This window comes from Corvus kubaryi, unplaced genomic scaffold (assembly GCF_017639235.1).
Source record: "Corvus kubaryi isolate FWS band 111438036 unplaced genomic scaffold, C.kubaryi_AGA036_p1.0 37398, whole genome shotgun sequence".
NCBI classification, from domain to species: Eukaryota; Metazoa; Chordata; class Aves; order Passeriformes; family Corvidae; genus Corvus; species Corvus kubaryi.
Window position 1 is genome coordinate 29,575,333 of NW_024581137.1, and position 24,768 is coordinate 29,600,100.

General features: G+C 39.5%; 1 protein-coding gene across 2 annotated transcripts in view; it reads right to left on the minus strand.

Moving 5' to 3' along the window:
- Positions 1-223: 223 nt before the first annotated feature.
- BZW2 (basic leucine zipper and W2 domains 2) overlaps positions 224-24,768 on the minus strand; it is a 58,181-nt gene continuing 33,636 nt past the window's right edge. For both annotated transcript variants that reach the window (XM_042043917.1, XM_042043918.1), the window contains exons 6-12: positions 20,246-20,381; positions 16,228-16,337; positions 14,243-14,413; positions 13,668-13,814; positions 8,952-9,090; positions 2,331-2,453; positions 224-680 (exon numbers count right to left, since the gene is read on the minus strand). In XM_042043917.1, coding sequence (XP_041899851.1) covers positions 652-680; positions 2,331-2,453; positions 8,952-9,090; positions 13,668-13,814; positions 14,243-14,413; positions 16,228-16,337; positions 20,246-20,381 — 855 coding nt within the window. In that variant the 3' untranslated portion in view covers positions 224-651. The remainder of the gene's footprint in view (positions 681-2,330; positions 2,454-8,951; positions 9,091-13,667; positions 13,815-14,242; positions 14,414-16,227; positions 16,338-20,245; positions 20,382-24,768) is intronic.

Sequence of the window (24,768 nt, forward strand, 5' to 3'; positions counted from 1 at the left end):
GAATCAACATTTGCTATGGAATATGGGTAATCTGTCCAAAGCTGTATGTAAGGATGGGAATAAAGATTTGACGGTGATCCCTACACCACTTAACTACAAACACTGATTTTTTGGGGAAGAAGTATGAAAATGGTCTGTTGACATTCTTGTGTATTTTTTACTTGAAAAAATCATAAAAACTTTGGCAAGCCAGAAGTTTACATACACACTAATATCACAAAACTAAGATATAAAAGCCATTTATTCAAAAAAATGTGGTGGTGTCAAATCACATACACAAGCCAATATTGAGCTACAAACACAGACCAAACAGTTCTATAAACAGAAATTGGAGTGTTCATATACCATAGTACCTGAAAAAGACCGTTAATAAAAAGGAGTCCATAAGTATTTCATTTCACTTTTTCTATATGGCTCCTTGCTGAATGTCTTTGCCTAAGTTAGTGTACAATGAGCCAGAGGTAGAGTCCCAAGTAAAGCATCTAATGCCTCAGGGCTCCATTAAAAACCTTTATTCTTCTAAACAAAAGGAAAGTCTAGTCTATAGTTTTCTGTATGACACTGAAGTAAAGCCTCTTTGCTTGAACAGTACGGCATTCCCAAGCGCATTTGGCATTAACCTAGATTGAGACTGTGCTTTGTGGAACCACCTCAGTTCTCCTCCCCTTCAGACTCCGACTCTAGAAGAGAAGAAAGTAAAACACTTCATGTAGGTTGCACAAGGACACTGACATGAGTAATTCTTTAAAAATAACAAGATATCCTTCCAAAATGAAAATGAACTTTTCCCCACACCTAGTAGTTCCTAGGAAAGGTTGGCAGATAAAACAGAGCAAACAAGAAGGAAACACACAGCTTCAGGAGATGAAGGTTTGCTCTGCTGTCCTCCATGGTGGAGCTCTTCACTTACACATCTGTCACTAAAATCTTCACCACATTGCTATGAGTGATTCTGGTCCTCATCTACAGAGCCACACAATGTGTACCTGAGCTGAGTTTAATAAAGGCTCAGCATTAGTTGCTCACTCTTCTAATCTCTAAGAGTAGCCTGTACTGCTCTCATCCAGGAAGCACCCTTAAAACTATTTGCTCTGCAAATATCAATCGACATCACCATCCAGCCTATCTAGAAAGTAGTGTTACCCTACAGGAGGTATGAAACCTGTACAAACCAAATTTTTAAATGATTTTTATAGTGTAAGATAAAGTTCATTTAGTAACAGAAGCAGAAGAAGTAGAAGTAACTTAAAAGCAGGAATACACATGCTGGTTTTGTAACCTAAAGCTACTTTGCATCGTATTGTATTTCTGTGTTCACCTGACAGGAAAGGGCTCACTGCCAACAAATATTACACTGCAGGTTGGATTTCTGAGAGCAAACACGGTCTGCGTTTTCTTACAGAAACATTTTGTCTCTGTTTGTACTGGACATTGTAATTAAGGACACCTGGCAGAGGGGACATGCAGGAAAGGATAAAAATAAAGAGCAGCGGAGGCATACAAGCAGAAAATTAAAAGGGGAAAAAAAAAAAGCTTAATTAGACCAAGCTTGCCCACCCAAAATCTCAAGTGTGAAAGCAGCTGCCATTTTTATGCTACTACCTGAACATGTGAATTGCTGCTAAGTTTTATCTGTTCCTTGTCATTACTACATGTTCCCTCCAAGTTTATAAAACTTATTTTATTAAACAGATGCAAAAGAACACTAATAATTTTATCCCTATCTATTACACATAGATTTATCTTCCCAACTAATGAGGAATTCTTTTTCCAGGCAAAAAGAAGATAATTTGCTTATTCAGTACAAGTATTTTCCTATGAAGAACGTGAGGAAAACCAAGTTAGGGACTAAAGAAACTAGTTCCCCTTCTAAATAACCATTCTAAAGCAGCAAATAGAGACCACATAATCTTAGCCTGACCATTCACCTAAACCCTGTTTCAAGAGCAAGGGCACAGGCAAGCTCATGCTATGTGCCATTAAACATGATAGTAGCAGAAAAGGCACTGAGACAGAAAACTTTGGCTGCATGTGCTTGCACCAAGGTACTTTACGCTGTCATCAGTGCAGAGCTCCTCCCTGCAGAAGCTAAAAGAGCTTATCTATAGACAAGTGGTACCCAATGAAAAAAAGACTTCACAGGGACACCATAATCACTAAAAAAGCAGCAAGTGTTGTTAGGCTTAGGCATGCCCAGAAACAACGGGGACAGTTATGCCTGCTGTTTTGTATTTCAAGTCCTGAATACTTCATATCCTGGTACAACAGTGGAAAAAAAAAAAATTTTGTTTTGCAAAGAGACTACCATAGCTCTTCAAATGAACCCATACCTTCTTCAGCGTTTTGCAGCCACTCCACAAATTTCTTCATCTGGTCAAGAAAAACACTTTTGCCTTTAGCAACATGTGCTTCTTTATACCACTTGAGGATAGCTTCTTCACTCAGAACATCAGCTGAAATACAGATCAGTGTTTGTAAAAAATAAAATTTACTTTTTAGAGATTAGCAGATTTCGAACATGAGAGGAGAAAGATTTTTAAAAGGCAGCATAAAGTTAATATGATTGTAGTGGAACAAGCTTTGCATGATCTATATTAGGCTACAAATGCAGAATATTCGATACATATAATGGGTTCCAGATGCAATAAAACATGTAATGTATTAGGATTAAAATAAAGTATCAAATATTGTGCTTCCATCAAGAAGAGTTCTCTATTCATCTGTTTTAAATACACCACATAAGATGGCTGGATAAAAAGAAATATAATTATCAGCTTGCACAGCTTGGAAGTTACCACAATAAGAATTGCCATGCTTTTTCTTGCTGTTGTATCACAGAATGCATGGTTCTAGAAATCTAAAGTGACAGATACCTCCTGACTGAACACTTAAGAAACAGCCAGTAGGGATTTTTTGCAATCATTTTCCCCTAATGGTTTTATATTGTTTTTAACTAGTAAGTTTTAAGGTCACTATTCAGACCACCCGTTTTAAGGGATTGGCTTGCATGGACAGCACAGCTAACATTTTTATGTCAAGCATCAGGAACAAAATAGCTGTCAGTGAGGACGTGAGGCTGAGTGCAATTCAGAATAAAGAAATACTGATAAATAGCAAGGACACTTATTGTTACCAACATACGCAAATTTAGGTCTAGCAATAGATCTCTAGCCCCCGGACAAAGCTCCTGTGATCCAGCCAAGCCAAGTATCTCAGTAATTGATGGCTGTGGAGGCAAAATCTGGAACCCACGATGGCATTTTGGCAGTTACGTAATGCAAGAGGCAAGAACAAACAACAACATCAACAACAAAAAAATCAAACTGTATTTGTTCTATAAAAAGACTAAAGACAGCTTTCTACACCTCATTAAAATTTCTATTCTTTTTGTCTTTAAACAAACTACCCTCCCTGCTCTACAAAATCAACACATTTATGTACTTCACTGCTTCCCTGAGCTTCTTGGTGCTGTCCCACCCACTGGGTATTTGCTTGCCAAAGCACCGACCCCAACCATCACCTTCTGCTTCAGCCTAAAGTTAGAGCAGATGTGGCAGGGAAGGGAAGAAGACAAACTGAAATAAATGACACTAAAACCCCAAGCATCTGATCAAATGAGACAGAGGAGGCACATTTCACATATGCTGCTGAATAATAAACAGATGGAAGCAACCAGGGATACGTTTGAACTTAAAACTATTCCAAGACATTAAACAGTAACTGAATATGAAATCTCCCTGAAAATTAGGAATTTACTAAGTGTGTGTGACTGGAAATTACCTTGTCTCTCAGGCACTTTTCCAAAATAAAACGTCTTCTGCAGTTTTCTGCAGCTGACAGTAATGCTGAGAAAATGCAGGGAAAACAGGACTGAGCTGGCTCTAGGCTTTTTTCTGTAAATACAAATTGTCCTCAGTGAACCTACGAGTGGCACACAAAGCCACAGTCTTCCTGAAATCACAACCTGCCACAATGAACTTTTTCTCCAATGTTACAGAAACACTGGAGACAAGAAAGAGGTTTCAAACATGTTGCATTGAATTCTTGCTGGTATTCCAGCAAGATATTCCAAGATATTCCAAGATATTCCAAGATTCCAATTCCAGATATTCCAAGCAGGAATACAGGCACAGCACATATTGGACAGGCCATATGGTAGTTCCAATGCCCTAAGAGCAGCTCAAAGGCATTACAGTACTTAATGAATCTGGATTTTAATTTAGCAAACCTGAAAATATTTCACATGGACTCATGAGCCTGCAGTTTAATGTAGAAGTGCATGTGAAAAGATTACATTCACTTCAGAGTCACACTACATCTGCAAAATTACTCAGGGTATGACACACAGAGATCAGCAAAGAAAATCAGGAGAGATTTCAGAAAAAAAAACAACAACCAAAAAAACCCAAGTAGAGCAACCCCGTTCCCAGCTCAAGCTCTGGGGCACTGTGGGCATTCACAAGTATGAAGCTGCTGTATAGAAGAAAGTGCTGAAGCCCACTGCTGTATTACAGGTCACATTATGATACTGTACAAGAAAGCACCTCCAGGTAGACCCATAGCTCAGTTCAAAAGAAACAGGACTTAAGTCTGCTTTTTTGATTTGCAGCCTGTAAGCTCAATGGTTTTGTTGCCAAAGAGGGAAGTGCAATTTCTCCCTCCCTTCCCAAAACCCCAATCTGATAAAAGCAGCATGTAATCTCTCTGTGTCCCTCAAAGATTAAAACATTCACAAGAGTGGAAGATGAAAAATTTGCCTGTATTTAACTCCATGGCAATAAACCTCCTAACCCAACAGAGAAGAACAAAATGCCCTGAACTACAAAAAGGACAACTGCAGCGCTCCTTTCATTTCTAAGAAATATTATGCGTAATACATTCAAGCCTCCAGTGCTCATAAGGGATGACATTCTCCCATCAGCACAAAGATGCTCAATTCAACAATCATGCAGGATAGGGTGTAGTTAGTCATACCTCTAAAGTTGCTTTGAAGCAGTGGGAAGGGAAAATGGAAGGAGGATGAAGAGAATGACTCATTTTGTATATATATAGTTATTCCTCATTAAAGTTGATTACAGATATATTTTAACGGCTGAAGCTGAACACTGTGGTTTGTGGGCGTGTGCACATCATTTCCACTGCACTCCCAGGTGATGTCAGCCCCAGAGAGCTGCTTTTCCTGCAGGTGCAGCCAACTGCCACTCAAACCACCCACAGCCAGAGCCTCCAGGGACGTCCCTCATGAAAGGGAGAAGCTGCAGAGCAGAGAGACTGAACAGGCCAGTCTCTTTTCTTCAGGGTTAACTGGAAAGTTACTTGAAGTTCAGGTCTCAGCTTTGCACTCAATCACCCAGTTCAAATGAATTTCTGCTTTTAACTTAAACCACATAGCCATGGGCAGTAGAGGGAAAAGCACACCCTGGCAGCTGCCAACACAGTCAATCAATCTGCAAAATTCAACTCTATTGCAGCTAACTCAGCTGGGAGAACAGAGCCTTCAGACAAGGGTTCTTTCAATGCAAGGAATGCCACCCACAGTACAGTTAAGGCCTTTCTGGTTTGTTCTGGGCTTTTCCCACGAAAATTTTGCATCAAGTACCGAAAAAAAGTACTTGAATAATGAAGAATTGTGATCCATCAAAAAATGAAACCCCTGTATGAAGTGGAACTTGAAGATTCCATTCTTCTAAGTGCAGTATTCCTGCTGAGTTTGAGAACCTCGGTCAGTCTGCATCATTTGGTTACTGTATCTCTGTACTGCAAAAGAGTATCTCTGAAGCCTAATTATGCCTCAAACCAGAGCCCTACTTCACGTGTACTTGTGATCAGTTATTTCTTTTTGTATTTTGTAAATGCTGTCCTGAATTCTAATGAAAAAGTACACAGAGGCTTTGTGTTTGCTGTTCAAAGGGTGAAATTCTGATCCTCATGAAAGGAATGATTTTTAATTTCAACGGTGTCAAGATTTCATATTTGAAATTTCAAGGATGGACCCAAAAGAAAGGGGATCAACAGGTGAATAAGATATATCGCATGTAATCCAGTACCAATAGTGCTTATTTTACCAACAGTTAAGGGACAGACTGCAATACAGAAGGAACGAACAAACAACATACACCTTACAATGTAAGCAAGGAGACTGGCAAACTAACTGAGTGCCACTCAGAATTCAGCAATTCTTATTCTGCAACTGACTTTTAGATCTTGGTCAAAATGCAGCTGGCAGATTAACAATTGTACTGGCTTTAAGTGAAAACCAGAGAAGCAACATCATACCCAGGGGTCAGTACAGAACTGGACAGTTTACTTTTCTCTATCCTGTCTCAGAAACACAAGAGTAGAGTAATAATAATAATAATAACAACAACAACAACAACAACAATAATAATAATGATGTCAACAAGCTTTAACCAACTACAGAACTGCTTTTGAAAATTACACCTGCAAGGTGGTAAGAAGCTGCTGCTACGTAAGGGAAAATAGGGCTTGGATTTACATTGGGGAAAAAGTGGATGCTCCTTCTTGTTTAGAGACAGAATAATAAATTAAAAAATCAACACCACAGGCTTTCAAGATCTTCTAGGTGCTAATGAGCCCCAGCTGTCAACATGTTTCAGTATTTCCAGGTAATTCACAGGAAAGTAATCCAACGGCTATTTTATGATGGAAATATGGAAAGCATTTAGATGCAAGATGTTGGACATGCTGATGAGAGTAGTCATAGAACTAAATTAGTCAAAGTGTGACTGGCATTAGGTGCCTATCATCACCGCTGACTATTTTTATGCCCAGGAAGAACTCCCTCACAATGAGTAACAAGCAACAAACTGTCCACATTCATGCTGGTACAAAGCTGCATTTCTGTCTGCCCATTCACAGATACTCAAGATACCTTTATTTGTCACTAGATGAAGTTCATTAGGGACCCTGAAACCTCTCTGGATCTTGTGCATGTTACACTTAAGAACAACAGAAAGGGGAACAAGGGTGTCTGCTGTTCTCTCACCACTGGCACAGCCAGTAACAGCTTTAGGGGGCTTTTTTCCTTGGCTGTGAGGAAACAGAAGATACGCGGTCTTTGACAAGTTATTTAAATAAAGTATACATCTCTAAAAAGACTTGATGGCTCATTTTTAGTGGATAGACATGAACTGGGGGAAGGAGAGGATGAAATCTACCAGCACTGAAGCAAAGAAGAGGCAGGCAGCATGGCACTGCACAAGCCACACCATGAGACACTAAAGCTCAATAGAGTCATGTGGAAGAAACAGGAATTGAAGGCCTAGTGCTCCCACAATCTCCCCTGGTTGACAAAATACCATGTCCTCACCTAATGGACACTGTTTAACTCCAAAGCTGCCAAAACCAGATGGAGCTGATGCTCTCTGTGTCTAGCACCCAGAAGGGCCCTGTGGCAGTGGCTGCAAGGTCAGGCGAGCAGTGCCAGCAGGCAGCAGGTCTGTCAAACAGGGCAGATCCAGCTTCAGCCTAAACGGGGCCAGGAAGGGCTGGCAGCTGTGCTGCCGCCTGACTGCATCAGACAGCAGAGAGGCAGGTGCTGCAGCACGCCTGTCCCAGATATTCCAAGCAGGAATACAGGCACACCACATATTGGACAGGCCATATGGTAGTTCCAAACACTCCTCTAGACATCATGTCAATCCTGAACAGAATTGTGGCACCTGTAGTGCTGAGGCTGAAGTCTTCTCAGCCCTCCGAACAAGCCTGCCCAAGTAATCTCCAGAGTCAGAACAAGAGCATGTGGGGTGAGCAGAGTAGATGGGAACTGGGTTCTTCTTCAAGCATGTTAATATACAATTCAGTGATTTATTTTCTTTTTAATTTTTAAATGCTTCGGAAAGTCAGGGTTGCTCTTGCAGGCTAATACAGGAATGAATCTACAAAAATTCTGAAGTCAATCCTACACAAGACTATTTCTGGTTTAACCATCACTTACACTCTGAGTGCACAGCAATTACGCCTCTCATTCATCATGTCCGAAGCAAATGTTCTTTTCCAAAGAAAATTGAATCAAGTGATTGCTGCAGCTTGCAGCTTCAAGCTTTTCTACAGTCATTAATAGTATTTACAAATTGTAGAATTTGAGGGCAGAAGGACAAGGTGCATTGCTTTTCATTTATCATTGAGGCCACACTATACTGACAGAAGGATAGAAATAAATCCACAATTCACTTCCTTCTGCCTTCTGAAACCATGAAATTATTTTAACAGCTGGAACTCATTTGCCTTGAACATGTACCTGGACTCAACTGGGTGAACAAAGATCAACATTAGGTTTCTACTCCTGCTGATTTTTCTCCTCTAACTATTTATAGCAAGAACGTCACAACAAACTGTTTCGCACCCACCCATCACATGCAGTGCAAGACCATTAGTCTCTATGACAACCTGATCAGAATAAACTTGTGAAGAAGTCAATTTCACAATAATAAAAATGAAATCCATCAAAACTATAGCACCTGCAAAAAATTGGCAGGGAAAGAAGAACAAGGAAAGCTCCTTCTGGCAGGGAGTGAGTCAAAAAACCCCCAACTCCAAACCCCTCAAAAATCTTCCTGCTAAGAGGGTTTACACTTTCAAGGCTTCTTAAAACCAAGCTCTGATATACTTTTGAAATCTGCCAGAAATTTATAGAAATGCCTCCCTAGAACTGGTTTTCTACAAGGACTAAACTGCACTTGAACTGAATGGACAGTACTTGATCCTGCTCATGCTTCTTGAACATGGGATGAAAGCAACAGAGGGAGAGAAGGGATTGTTTTGGCTTTCTCTGCAGTCACACGCTCCTTTGAACTATCAAAGCACAAAGTTTTCCAGATTTCAATGGCAATACAGCCTTCTCATATGCACTACCTGGTGAAACATCATAGGTGAGTGGCTGGCACTGAGAATCCAAGAACAGAATACAACAGTGGATTATACACATTTACCTTTATAAAAGAGTACCACTATCTTCTGAAAGGCTTTCATGAAGTGGATGTTGTCATAACAGTACTCCTGTACCTTCTGGAGAAGGATCAACTCTGATTGGCCTTGAGTGCTGAACACAGCAAGGAGGGGGGCATATTGCTGAAAGGAAGAGAGGGTAAAAAACAAAATGCATGTCAGTACTCTTAAAATAAAAATAAACTTTTTAGAACAAACATCATGAATTTCATCCCTGAAAATGTTTCACTGAAACCTTAGATTTACTTGCATCCTGCATTTTCTTAAACACATACAATGCATATACACAAATACCCATGATTTTTTGTAGCATGTCCTGCATGCTGTAAACTAAAATTCAGTACCACTTAGTTACTGAATTCTGTAAAATAAATTTATAAAGCCCACAATTCAGCAGTACTGCTGTCATACATTTCACATGGCAGCATTCTGTTCATTCAGGAGTGATACTTTACAGATGTTCATAATGTAAGACATCGCAGGATGAAGTACATGAAAAAAATATCTCTAGCTTCACAGGGGTTTTAGAAGTCCCAGGAAACTGAAATAAAGTAAATTATTCCAAGTTAACTGTGATCAGCTGTCCTTATTTTTTCTCATTACCACGATCAAGAGTACCATGACACCCTTTTCTCTGGTAAACAGCAACATTTTCCAAGCACAGTATTAACTGCTAATGTTACTCAGACAGACAATAGTGGTACATTTCATTATCTTTTCCTGGAGTTTATTAATATAATAAAAACAAAGCAAAAACTTATTGTTATGCAATTTTCCCCTCCTATTTCAGATCTTGAAACTAAAAATTACACTGAAGGACCGTATCTTTCCTTAAAAGCTAGTGTTTATGTCCATATCTCTCAAATTTCCTGTCATCTTAGCCTGTGATGAGTCCAGCTAAGACTGCCATCTTAAATTTAAGCTAATATTAAGAGCATTTTTCAGAGATGAAGTCAAATTACCTTTGATCTTCAGAAACCCTAGCCAAATATACATTGTATGTTACTATTTCATCTGCTCTTACACTAAACAGCTCAGCCTTTCTTCCTAGTTTTCAGTAACCCCCAGTTTGGCATTCTCCAGCTGCATTTGCAATGGCCTGATATCACAGAGTTCTGGTCTTGGTCAGGTGACAAACCACCCATCACCCACAGCACTGAAGGGCATGTTTAAAAGTACATGCACCTCAGCATCTCTCTGCAAGGGGCTAAACCCTGACGGTTTTACCCAATATGATCCATGGAAATAACTACCAAAATACATGAAAATCAACTGAAATTTGAAAGGTTGTCCCAAAACGTGTTTTAGAATAATTATCAGCTATTTCAGAAAAAGAGAGCACAAAACCACAATAGCAACGAGCAGCTCAGCAGGCTGATGCTACTTAGCACTTTTGGAAGAAACTCCCTTAAAATGGCTAGGTATAGCTAACACCAGAGGCCAAGTTTTTCCACTTCTGGCAGGTGTAGCCACATCTTTAGAAACAATGTCAGTGCTTTGGTAAGAGCACTGAAAAACCTGTGCAGGCTGTGAGTAGCTCTTTTTCCTTTTTTAGCCCTTGTAGCATGGAGCTGGTATCTAGGCAAGTTGCAGGGAGGCAGGGCAATATACAGTGCAGTTGGTTTATTTAACAGCCTCAGCAGAACTCACCCCCATCCATATGTTTGTGAAGTGCTGCTGTGCGGCTGTCTACAAACATTAAGTAACTTCTAACAAAAATCCTAGGTTTTCAGTTTGGAAGTAAATTATCTTCATTTTGCCACATCTGACTCTATTCCCTTCACATTCCTCCCTCACTTCTCAACTGGTACAGGCGCACAGTTATGAGTTTCACAAATGTCTAACTGACTAAGGAACCTTCTTCTGAAAGGTGGCTGAGCAAGTGGCATTATTTTCCATTTGCATCATGTTAGGGAGCAGGGGGTCAGCACCCACACTGCTGTGAAGCTCTCCAGAGCCTTGCCTCCAGTGAGAATTGTCCAGAAGATTCTCCCCACCCATGGAGAACATCTCTTCTCTGCATTGGAGGTGGCCTAGGCACTAAGCCCCAGTGTCACAGTGAGGTTACTGGGACGAGGAGGAGCTTATTCTGTGAGATTCAGGGTTGAACAGCTTGCCCTGTCTCCTCCTGAGGTCAGCTCCTGCTGGTCCTGCCATATGGATGGCACACATGACTTTTACTGCACTGCCCGAGTATTCTGGTTCATGGCTGCCTGCCTCATCCTTGTCATTAGGTAGCCACCCATCCTTTTTAAGATCTGTAAACTAGGTTGATACTCTGTATTTTGACACGTCTTTCCAGGGGTGCCTTGTGTACAACTTACTGAAAGAATCTGGTAAGTTAGAGAGCGGTACTCAGGTGTCAAAGCTCTGGCAATGTGCTTTGTGAAAGTTACCTGCCAGCTAGAGCCATACAAGAATAAATCCCACCATGTGACACATCACACATCAATTATGTATTTATACACATCCCAATCACACCACCAGGTCAAAGCAACTCTCTGACTGTTTCCCGGCACATTGAGACATAGGAGGGCACAGAACTAAGCTCTCTATCACCCTAACACTGCTAATCCAGTTTCTGGAGTTGGCTCATACACTGAGGTAGCTGAGAGCCCAAAGAGAAGGATCCAAGATCTGTCTCCACCTGTCCAAAGAGGAAGGATGGGAAAAATGCTGTTTCACTTTTGAGCACTGAACTGTAAAGAAGCAGCTATCAAAGTCTAAATTTCTATTTCTATTGCTTCTATTAAAATCTTACCTCTAAGTGCAAATAGTAAATACGCCATACAAATTTGTGCTCTTTTAGAAAGTGTATGTAGCTAGAAAGATGCCTATCTTATATAGGCAAAATGCCTTACCTAATTTCAGTGGGGATACATATATAGCTGATGGCTTGGATCAGTGAGATACATAGGACTAAACATCCAGTCAACAGTATTTGTACAAAGCCAGCTATGTTTCTCTTTTCCCAGTGTTCAAATATTCAATAAAGTGTTTGTTAATTTGCCCTGCAGTACTAGACAATAAATCTAAGTGGATACTTTGTTACAACTCAAAGAGAGATAATCAAATTTTACATCAAAAGAACAAGAAAAACAATGTCTCGCCCCCCTCTGGAAACTATCTTGTCTTTCTACTGCTATTTGAGCCACTTGAGAAAACCTGAAGGCATTCAGTCTTACCATCAAAGACTACACAATATCCCAAGCAACTGCATTTCTAGGATTACCGACTGGGAAATGGAATTCAGACAAAAGGACAGCAGCAGTAGGAGCTAAACCAACATGGGAACACCCAACCATGTAGAGACATCCAATATGAAGAAAGATCTATTTTACCATAAAAAATAAAGCCCAGATTGCTTCTGTTCCAAGGCAAACCTTTGAAGCCCTGGCTATGAGTTAGTATTCTTCTAGTCATAAGTTACCTGTTTCAAAGGACTAAGTCTGCTGAAAAGCCTCTGCCTCTGGTCTCAGATCCAGTGTCTTGCACTGCACAATTACTTCAGGAATACCAATGATGGCAGTGATTTGATGCCTCTGCACTGGTTTGGGGTTTCTTTTCTATCCCAAGGTCTTGAGAGTTTTGTACCAACATGCAATGGTGGTACTGCAGTATTGCAGCCTGTCTTTCTATGTATTCAGTTCCCTCATCCTCAAGGACAGTAGCTGGATCAGAGAGTAGCCACACTGTATGTACACACAGTCCCAAGCCAGCTCCTGGCATATCACTTGACAAGTCGCTGAGTGTGGATGCTAGCAAGGGCTAGCAGAGGAACTTTCCTGTGAAACTTTGCTTTCTCGTAAGAAAGCAGTTAGAGAAATCCAGCTTCTCACAGCTTCTCTGTGAAAGCTTTCATTCTCATGAGAACTATATGGACAACAGTTTGTAAGAATGTAAACCATTTCTGCACCTGCAGGTTGTTGTGAGACAGTGGAATTGTTTTCAGTCTTGTGAGAATAATATTTGGAAATGGGTGTCTTACTGCTCAACCTATCACCTCGGCAGGTGGTGGGTCAATAGGCCAATCATGTAATTTCTCTGTTGTGAACCATGCTATAAAGGTTATAGGTGATTAAATGAGGTCCCTTTGGCCATACTTTGCAACCTGGACTTGTGTGGTGACTCGCCGCTCTCTGGGGAATAACAGTGACAGCTGAATATCCAGCTCCCACAGCCGACATCGGCAATAACCGATCCACAGATTCTGGCCTCACATCCTGCCTGGATCTAACCAGCTCTCTGCAAAGCCAGCGCAGGTGCCGCCCCACCATGCTCCCAAAATGCCTTTGCTTCTGGCAAAGACATTGCAAAGGCAGTTCCTGCAGGCTTACTAGTCAGATTTACTAGTCAGGTCTGAACAGGCTGAGTCCCAGCAGTTGCTTAGCCCTGTCCCCAGTGCAAGGAGCCTCTCGGGACCCAGCACCCTGGGAAAGCACAAGGGGGAGGTGCTCAGGCTGGGACCACCTTGGCTTGCCCTGGCTCTCTGCACTGTGGGGCTCAGGGCACTCAATGATCTGAACTATCTCAGTTTTGCATCCATTTGCCTGATGTCAGACTATACAAAACACTTAGTATGCTCAGCATCAGCCTTCAAAAATTTAAATCTCCTGGATTTAAACAGGTAAAAACTTGACAGCCAAAGAATTTATTCTGTGAATTCACAGCTTCCTATTCCTTTTCACCCATGCACACACCTTTAGATGTTTGAGGGCCTGCTCTGCAACCAGCTCTTCTTTCTTGTTCCATTCCACAGCATTCATGACACAGGTCCACAGGAGACCAATCACTGCTGGCTCTGGCAGCTCATTTCTTTTCATTTCCTCTTTCACATAAAGCACTACCTGGAGAAGGAAAAAAGGGAGATTTCCAATGAACCAGAAACTATGCTGACTTTCCAAATACTTGTAGTCATTTACAACTAACACCACAGTGTAGAAGTATTAAGAAACAGAATTAGAACAAGAATAATAAAAAGGAAGTATTTGGCACGTTTTTATTTAGAGACATTACTATAACTTGACTACAGGTTTTGTCCCTCCCCTCCAACCTAACATTTATGCAATTAAAGGAAATACATTCTCAAGCATAAATGAAGGAAACCGCCCCACGCCCCACAGACATCTGCACTTGTAAATCCAGATGATATTTGGTTGCTTTAGTCTTAAACACAGAGCAAAAAACAGAAGAAATCTGTTGCTCTCTACCAAATGTTGATTTAAGCCTTTGATTGTGATTATATAAACAAAAAGTTGTAAAAAACCACTTTTACCTCCTTAATTGGGCATTCCTGAGACAGACGTTCTTGTAGTTCTTTTTGAAGTTCTTTACGAGTCCCCAGTGACTGCTGAACTCTGAGGAAATCTGAGAGTTCTTTTAGACCTGCTTCAGTAAAATACTTGGCAAAATGGTCCACATTCTGCCGGTTGGCTGGAAATAGTTCCTAAAAAGACAGGAATACTCTCTGTTAAATAACCAACTTTGACTCTTGACAGAATGGAAAGAACATTTTTTAAGAATAAACAGTGGGAATAACCTGTCACTTCACTTAAAACACTGCTTGTATCCACACTGGAAAAGTCAACAGTTCATTGATATAGCAGTGTTTCACTGTAGTGGAGGGAAAAAATGATGTCCAGTTATGGAAATAAGCTAGCACCCACTCCATGTGAAGTGCATGTACTTATGAATAGCCATGAGCTGAACACATTGCTCAAAACAGTCCTCACACATTGCTCAAAACACTTTTTCTAGATTCCAAGAGTCTTGTAGGGAAAGTAGAAAGGAATAGATGGCAAAGCCACTACAGGCAAAGCACATTTATCATGCCCTCCCAGCACATGTACACATTTATCTCTTAATAAAAATACATTCAAGAATACATAAGTGGCCCAGGCACCCTGGCCTACCATTAATGCATCATTTAACAAAAATCACAAAATCCACTATGTACAGTTAACATTAACTCCTGTGGGCATTTCTAATTTAAAGACACTGTCAATTTATGAAAGTCCAGCTACTTAGAAAAGTTAAAATTATTCTTAAAAATTACTATAGCAAATGCCCCATCTTGGAAAGCATTCAATGGCATTTGCTTACCATCCATTCTTGGTGTCTTAACAATGATCTGTGGGATGGACAGCACTTTTTTTTAACAAAGAAGCTAGAGACTCTCCATCTGTTTACTTACTGACTAATGAGATTAAGAAGAAATTTTCATGAAGGCATCTTTGCTAGGCCACATCATCTGATACTTTACAGTTGTTTAATAGAGCAGAGTAATGAGAGCCAACAGCTGAAAGTTTAAGTCAGTCAAGCTTGAAATACAAATAAGATGCAGTTTTCTTCCCCCCCCCCCCCCGCCCCGCCCCCCATAAACGGCCCATTTCCCAGCCTAATGGCAAATTATTTACGACTTGGACACTTAAAATCAAGTACGAATTGAAGAGATGGAGGGGAGTGGGAGGCTGCTTCACTTTTGAAAGATACTTGCTTAATTATATATTACTGAGGTAGAAACAGAAAACACTGCTGAGTCTCCAGGCAGTGTGACACAGGGTGTGTATTTGACTGGATTATCACAGCAGCAATCTTTCTGACGACTAGAAAACCCCAAATGATCTTCAGAAAGACACTGGGAAAAAAAGGCACATGAAATTGCTACATATTCATATATTCTCTGAATACCTTGCTACAAATTCAGAACACAGGTTTTGAGTCCTAAGGCTGAAAGCCTTCCTGCACTGCACCTACTACGTCTGCTGTCACCACTGCAGGACCATTTATGCTACCTAGACGGCTACTGCTGCAGAAAGTTGCTTACTACTCATTCACTACACTAAACACTTCAGAAACTTACATTCTAATCATAACTACTTATAGTTTACATATTATTTACAAAAGGAAAACGTTTTAAGAAATAGAACTTCTCATGCCCATTTGCTGGTATGTTTTGTTAGCAGTGGTTAGGAAAAAAACCCATTTACTTAATTCCCAAGCCCCATATATATAGTCTCTCAGAAGGCATCTGACTATAGGAAAAATAAGAGACAGAATGCAAAAACATGTGATTCTTAATATTCCTGAACCTGTATCAATGCTACAGCCATAACAATATTGCTGTGTTTCAAAACATTTTAGAAATGCTAACAGAGTCTGAGGGGGAGTTAACATGCTTACAGCAAACTACCATCTGTATTTCATTTCCTTCTTTTTCCCTGGGAGAGATAAGGATTATTGAAAATATACTGTACTTACTAGTAATCTCTTATCGAGGTTGGCTTTTCTTAAAGCAGAGGTAACGGAATTGGCATCTTTCTCTGCCATCCATGCTTTAAAAAGCTTTACAGCGAAGGAGGCTGCAATCCCTGTTAGAGAAAAGCACAAAACATGTTTCAGCAATTTTCAACATGAATTAGAGTTGACTGTAAGAAGTACAAGGTTACTAAAAAGTTACAAGACTATGGAATGAAAATACAATTATGACAACAGAACCAAACACGTAGAGCCGAAACATGTATTTTTTTCTTTAATGCAAAAGTAGTTTTCTGCATTATGCTAGATTGTTTGAAAATCTTTTCATTTGGTATTGCCCATCTCCATCCAGTTGTTCAAAGATTTTCTTTGCAATTATTTTTCCTACATTCACAATTCACAGACTGAGAACAATGCAAAAGGAAAAATAATGCATTAAATCAATAGGAAACAAAGGCACGAAACAATAAAGGAATCAGGAATCCGGAATAAGAACTAAAAAATGTATCTTCAAATGTTTTTTAGCAAATCCTGGAATAAGGTTAAATAAATTTGCAACTTCAAGGTGACTGACTGTACTATATCCTCCTAAGAGGCATTTAGTAGCCAGTAGTACCAGGCACAAATATTATTTTAAAGTGAAAAAATTCTTTCCTCGAGGCACAACTTAGTATTGTGTGTATTAAATCAAACGAACTCTACCTCCACTAGCTGTGGATTTCCCAGGGGAGTTAATAAACCATTAAACCCACACCTCCTATTTCCTAGAGCTGCACCACCACCACAACTGCTCCAGATTCTCCACTGCAAGCAGCAAGTGCAGGGAGCTGAAGGAAGCTGAAAGGTCTCAGAGCTGCAGCTCACCCTTGAGGAAAGTCGCCTGTTGGTCAGTTATGTTTCTCCGTACTACACTCATACCAACATCAGGGCTACTGAAGGCACTGATAATGGTAATGCATATTGAAAAGCACGGTCCTATGCTACAGCTGGCCACTGGAGTTCTCTGTCTCACCCCCAGATAGCCCAGAAGCTCTTAGAGCTAGAGGGAACCGACTGGTGAGAAGGAGCTTCATCACTCCTAGCCACTTTATAGATAGATACTCCTTATTTTTATTTCTAGAATACTTTGACTAAATGAGTCACCAAACAAGAACAGAAGAGACTATTCCCAGACCACTGTAAAGCTCATTGACAGTCTTTACAGATCTTGACTGTTATGGCAGTTTTGGCAAACTTATTTCAGGAGCTTAGTTGTAAGACACAATCCTTAGAGAAGTACTGTATGGAACCTGGGATGTACAATGCTATACCAAGAGAGGCCTGCAAATACTTCTTTGGGCTTGTTTTACATGTTGGACATGATGCTGCAATCCTAACTGCTGCAAACTGACTAATCAAGACTCACAAAGCCAGGTCAACAAGTAGGTGACTTAGGCATAACTTCCCCCTGCAAACACACTTCAGCATATCCATGTGCTTATGTGCTCAAAATTGAATGGAATGGTCACCAAGCATTGTCCCAATACACAGATTCTCAACACTTTTTCTAGTTTTAGCTTAAAACAAGTAAGTTTTATGCCAGTATCAGTATTAGAAGGTGTGCTGGTTTTAGCTGGCGTAGAGTCATTTTTTTTCACAGTGGCTGTATGGGGCTGTATTTTGGATTTATGCTGAACACAGGGTTGATAATACAGATATGTTTTTGTTATTGCTGAGCAGGGCTTACAAAGAACCAAGACCTTTTCTGCTTTTCCAACTGCCATGCTGGCAAGCAAGGTGGGAGGAGACACAGCCAGGACAGGTGACCTCAACTGACCACAGGGATATTCCAGACCGTATGACATCACACTTAGTATATGAAGTGGGGGGAAAAAGCATGAAGGGGGGAACATTTTAAGTGATGGCTGTTGTCTTCCTAAGTACCCATTATGTGTGATGGGGCCCTGCTCTCCTGGTGATGGCTGAACACCTGTCCATGAACTAATTCCTTGTTTTGCTTTCCTTGTGTGTGTGACTTTTGCTTTCCCCATTAAACTGTCATTATCTCAACCCACGAGTTCTCCAGCTTTTACCCTTCTCATTCTCTCCTTGATCCTGCTGGTGTGGGAGTGAGTGAGTGGCTGTGTGGGGCTTGACTGCTGGCTGGGATTACACCACGACAGAGGGAGGCTGTCCTAGAGCTTCACTACCCACATATTTTCAAACTTCTCATTTAAAGTCCAAATTTATCACTGGCTTGTTCCTATACTCTATGCACATGCTGCCACTCTTTTCCTTTAAATAACTCTTCTCTTTTTGTTTGCTTTGTTTTTTTCCCTCTTATTTGCAGTAAGTAATTTCAGCCATTTATTTTACTGACTAACCCCATTAGGTGCTCTTTGCATTTGCACTACTTCGCCAGCACAGGGGACAAGAAGGGTACACTTAACCCTGACAAGATTCCACCACCACCTAGACCTTTCTCTGCCTCTACTACAAGTATGTCAGCAATCCACGAAAGACAGTTTTGTTTTCCATCTATATATAAAATTCAGAGTAATCTCCTGTCCACACAATCTACCCTCATCTCATTTTCAGCCATTTCCTACCCAATGTTACAAGTTCCATGCTGATCGACAACTTCCTCAGCTCACCTAATTGTTTCCCTGTGTATTTTAAACTCACCTGCCTGCAGCATTGTTTTTTTATAAATCAAAGAAAGCTTTGAGTTTATTCATGTATGATCTACTTGTTTTGCCTTGCTCCATTCCCCATTTCTCAACTACCTTTGCATCTTTAATTATTCTTGCATAAAATATCTACTCCGGGACACTGAACAATCTTTCCTCAAATGCTGTCACGGATGCATTTTTAGTATATATAAACCAAGAACCAAAAGTATATGTAAGCTCTGACAAAAGTTTAGGGCTCCTAGAAACATAAGTTCATAATGCAAAGAAGAATTGTATTCTTAAAATGCTAAATGTAAGATATAACAATTTACATGATTTTTAAAAATTTGGGTTTTCTGATGCTTCTTGTCTTCCCATAACTAGGAAGACTTTAATTTAAGCACATTGCAGACAATCACCCTAAAAACGTGGATTAGTGCTTTTGTTTGAGATTTATCCTTGTTTAATTCTGATTCCAAAAGCTGCGAGTGATGACAGAGCAAAGCTGCAGCTGTGGCTTTTATTTCTGCAGCACTTAAAAAACAAATGTAATGGTTAGCAATGGCTGCAAACGAGAACATGAAGTTAGAATAGCTTTTTTAAAATGAAAATTAGAATACATTTTAGCTAATATATAACTCTTTAACAAAACCAAAAAAAGTCATGAAACTGCTCAACACTACCAGTACATTTGCAATCATGCCAGGATAGTCATGCCAGAACTACCAGAGAAAGAAATAGTTAAGCAAGCAGTTGGAAAATCAGGACTCCAAGGTAAATGGCTATAAATACATAACAAAAATCCTTAAGAAAGTAATCTCAAAAAGGCTTAAGGCTGAAAGAACTAATTTATTCATCATATAATAAACACAGATTCATGAGAAATTGTATCAGTCACTGATCACTACTGGTGTGAAGGCAAAATGAGGGATTCATTTAGTTTTCTTCTGCAGTATCCCATTGGCCTGCATGGGATCTCTGTCCCACTTCTCACCCACGAGGTATTAGCAACACTTGAAGGAATGCCAGCACATATATCTCAGGAATACATATGCATCACACTTTTATAGTGCCACAATAATACATACATTCTACAATTCTGCATACACAAGTATGACTTCCAAAAAACCCTAAATCTTTTGGGGTTTGTTTTTGTTTTGTGGCTTTCTTCTGTCTGACTGGCCTCTTACTAGATTTCACAAAGTATGTTGGGCACTGCTGTCCGTAAATGCTTCTGCTTTAAAATACTGATTTCTGTTGTACAGTCACAAGTTTCCAACTTTCATTTTACTGCAACATATATAATATGTTGCAATAAAATACATCTCCTATGAAAGAGCTAAGATAAGAAAAAAGATATGGAAAATTACCTTCTTTGACTATATTGTCAGTGAAGAGGCTTGTTAAAATTGTAGCAGGAAGAGTTCCATTGGCTAGCAGGATGCCAGAAAGCATTGCCAGTTTTGTCTGCTCCGTCTCAGTAAAGGCTTTAAGAAACAACAGGAGCTGTGGGCCAGACAAGGAAAAAAAATATATTTGAGGCATACGTAGACAACAGGTAGAAATCAATATTAACAGTTTAATTTCTTATTTCTTGAGAAGTCTCACTACAACTTAGAGCAATCACATCAAAATCTATCCAGAAGCATGACAGTGTCATTTCACTGACCCCTTGTAATTTCACTTTCTCTAAGAACACAAGCCAGTACCTGAAGGGAGCCTACAAAAAAGATAGAGACTATTTACAAGAGTAGGTACTGACTGGAAAAGGGCGAATGGCTTCAAACTGAAAGAAAGCAGGTTTAGATTAGGTATTAGAAAGAAATCCTTTATTGTGAGGATGGCAAGGCTTTGGGATAGGCTGCCCAGGGAAGTTGTGGATATCCTACCCCTGGCAGTGTTCAAGGCCAGATTGGATGGAGCTCTGAGCCACCTGGTGTCCCTTCCCATGGCAGGGGGTTTGGAGCTAGATGGTCTTTAAAGACCCTTCCAACACAAATCATTCTATGATTCTGTGGGTAATATGGCCTTAGATATAAAAGACCTGTCTTCTCCAAATACATGTATGTATATGTAAAGATAAAAGTACTTGCCACAGGCTTGAGACACACAGAAATTACAGGATCGCAGACAGGATCCTGCCTATTCAAATCTTCAGACTTCCAGTTAAGCCACACAGAGTTGCAATTTGATTTCTAGCTTTCAAAAACTACTGCTCATGCAAACAATAAAAGGATGGGAAAGTCTCCTGTTTTTCTTTTAGGGAAGGGAACACATCACGATTACAACAGATTTTTTACTGGCTAAAATAAGAAATATATTTCAAGTTCAGAAGTTCTTGATAAAGCTGACAAAGGATAGACAGGCACACAGGCTGATTTAAGACCTTGCCATTCTCAGTACTAATTACAAGAGAAAACAAATAGCTTGAGAAAAAATTACAAATCTCATCTTGGAAGATCAGAACTACATATACACCTTTTAATTCTAAAAATGGCAATTAAGTCTATTTTTAAAATCTTAATTTCATATATTAAAATTACTGACTTGAGAGCATACTGATGAAGTAAATGATGCCCTTTTTCCTTCACATCAGAAAAAAAAGTCATGCAAAATCAGATTTTGTCAATGGCATTACTGTTAACAATAATGTTTTCTTAATGTGTTGTTAGTGATCACAATATAGGTGATGGGAAAAAAGAGGTGAGACAATAAATGACAGCTTCATTCAATGCAAAAAGCTGCTGATTCCATCAGATGTTTGCTTACAAATCTACCATCACCACAGAAGAAGGGGAAAAAAAAAAGTACTGCAGATACAAATTTCTTGAGTTAAAAAGAATTCTCATATTCTTCTTCACAAGAAAGAAGAAATGGCACCCCTCCAAAAGGGTGTCATGACCTTCTGCTGTAAGGACACCCTTTTTTCTTTCCTAAATGAGCAATAGATGCAATTAAAGCAACACAGCTTGTTTTGATAGAAAATTCTCACCAGGTTTTCACATTAAGGGTGTTTCTTAATTACCAGATTCTACCCATACCAAGGGACAGAATGTTACACATGTCCCTGTCCTTGCTTGTTACCATGGTCAGTGAGAGATCTCCGAGATATCTAAGCAGCTTATCAACAACTGTAAAGCTTTCTGAATGCAGTGATGTTTTAAAAATCCAGGTAACTAATGAAATTATTAAATCTCATGCAGTATTTTATGAATAGTTCTGCTCTGCATCAGTGAACAGAACTGAAAAAAACCTCATTCATACGGTAGTACTTACGTAATAACATTGGCTTTAAATTACAGCTTACACAGGCCTGAATGACTCAGCCACAGACAAATCACTCGGAATTTTTTTCAGTGGGCTTCAGCCAAATACTGCAAGATGCACTTTTAGCTTAAAAGAACAATTATGAAACTACAAAATCTCAAGGTGTAATTTTATTTCAGCAAATTGTGACCCAACCACAAAATGTATGAAAATTTGGGATGCAGAAGAACGGAATTATTATTTCTAAATATATGAATGAGAAACAAATGGTGTGCTTTATTTCCAAATGCAGCAACTAACTGGTGTGTATAATGGTGCAGGCAGAGGAACTCCAGGGTCACATTATATGGAAGACCCAGAACATTTTTACAGAATTTTAATATAACCCTAGGGTAAACTGGAAGCCAGTGGATTTAAAGCTTTCTTTATAAAAGCTTTATCAATAATACTGTACACTAAAATGAGATCTGCACAAGAAAAAAAAAATCAGAATTAGACCTCTTTACTGGAAGTACTGAATAAAGAGGAAACAGCTTCAGATTCCTGTGTACCCCACTTAAGTCTTTTTTCTTTTGCTTCTATATAAGTGATAGATGAGGATTTTGATTAGAAAGTGGTCACACCGACCACTTTAACGTGACAGACCAGGTTCTGACATACTTCTGAGCTGTAACCTCCATTAGGTTTTATCAGTAATGTGTAGATCATGAACAGTTATACATATTCATGTCAAATTTGAGCCAGGAAAGCAAGATAGCTGCAAAGCCGAACTTAAAGCTGCAGTCCAAGATGGAGATGGATTCTATGAGAAGGACACCAAAAAATTTATCAACTCTAATTTTGAGAAATCTGTATTTGTTCAAATGTTTTAGGAGGTCTGAAATCACACGTCTATGGAGTTTGAAGCCTCGTCTTCTTGCCCTTCCTCTGAAACGCTCTCCTTGCAAGTCTCTTAGCATGAATGTGGTTTCTGGTGTTCTTGAACTGCACTTCCCTGCAGCATGTTTTGAACAGAACCCTCATCTTATACATACCCCTCGCTACTTAAAGCACTGTTGATGCTACTAGTCTAATTTTTGTTTTACTAATATTTTTCAAAAGAAGCTCAAACTTGTCCTTTTCTGCTGTTTAAGGATACTATTCTATACTTTCCAGATATTGTGAAATAATATTTAGGGGGAGACTGGGTGATAGGAAAACCCAAAAATCTTTTATAAATCCATTTTAAAAACATGAAAAAGAACAAAAGATACAGTTCAAAGATGCTGTTTCAGATTTTTACTGCTGATTAATTTAAGCACTCTCCTTTTATCATCACAATTAAAAACCTCAGCAAGGAAGTCACAAAATGTCCAAGACACTTCAGAGTAGTTCCCAACCACCCACGGAACGTTCTCCAAGCTGATACTTCCCTGCTGTTAGCCAAGCACAGACATTACTGCTTTTGTTAGACACAAACTGATTCCAGGAATGAAAAGGGTAGCTCTGGCTCACAATTTTGTACTTCTATGATATCTGTAAGAACTCCCAACTATTTTAACAGAAATTCAGAATACCTAATAAGCACAAGACCAGACCTAATGGGATGTTCCACACTATTTTTGTCGTTAAAGTCTTTTAAGCACAAATTCTGGGCATAGAAGATATACACAAGTAAACACATGCATGCAACATTAAAAAGCACACAACAAGGGCTTCTCATCACCTCCTGTGATCTGGAAATCTTGAATGGTGAAAATCAAGGAACTCTACCCACACAGGGAGTGTGGCATCTTTTTATGTCCTCATTATCTGAACTGGTCTGCTGCTGACAGTCTGTCACATCTGCAGACAGCACTGAATTGTCAGCAGTGGGGAAGGCAGCTAATAGAGCAACAGATATCTGCTGAGTCTTGACTTCAAGCTGACTTAAAACATTTCTTCTTACTCCCCATTTGATCTCAGAATGTTATTGTCCTCTTATTTCCTAGTTCCTAGCTTAATTTATGGTTCTTTGATCAGGAAAACAGGAACACAAATAACAGACGTCACAACATCTCCCAGTACTTGAGACGTCCTCTCATGACTCAGTAATATTTACCACTGTTAAGACAAAAAATAAATTTATCTGTATCCCAATTTCGATATTAAAAACTTGATATAGAAAATCACTTAAACATGCAAACACACTAAAGAGACAGATAGTAACTGCATTCTTCATCCTCAGAAATACGTATGTAGAGAAAGATGAACACAAGTTTGGAACTTAAAATTTTACTGAAATTATTGCAACATGTCATGGGCCTACGCCAGTACACTGGGCCATGCTCATATGAACTTAAGCTGCCTACACCAAACAGAGCAAGTGTGCAGTGCATCTAAACATCTTTGTCTTCTGTTTAAATTGCTTGCACAAAATAATTTAGATGTAAAACTTTAGATATATGGTTTTGCTTACGCCATTAGAAAAATGAGTAACTGGAAATTTTGAGGAGAGAGAGTTAAGAAATAAAACAACTGAAAGCTAGAAGCAGAGAAAAAGGGGAAAGATGGTAGAAAATAATGTCCCAATGACAAAGGTGTGATCTAGATGACAAAAAGCAAATACTTGTGGAAATACTGCTATCTAAGATAATCTCTCTTGAAA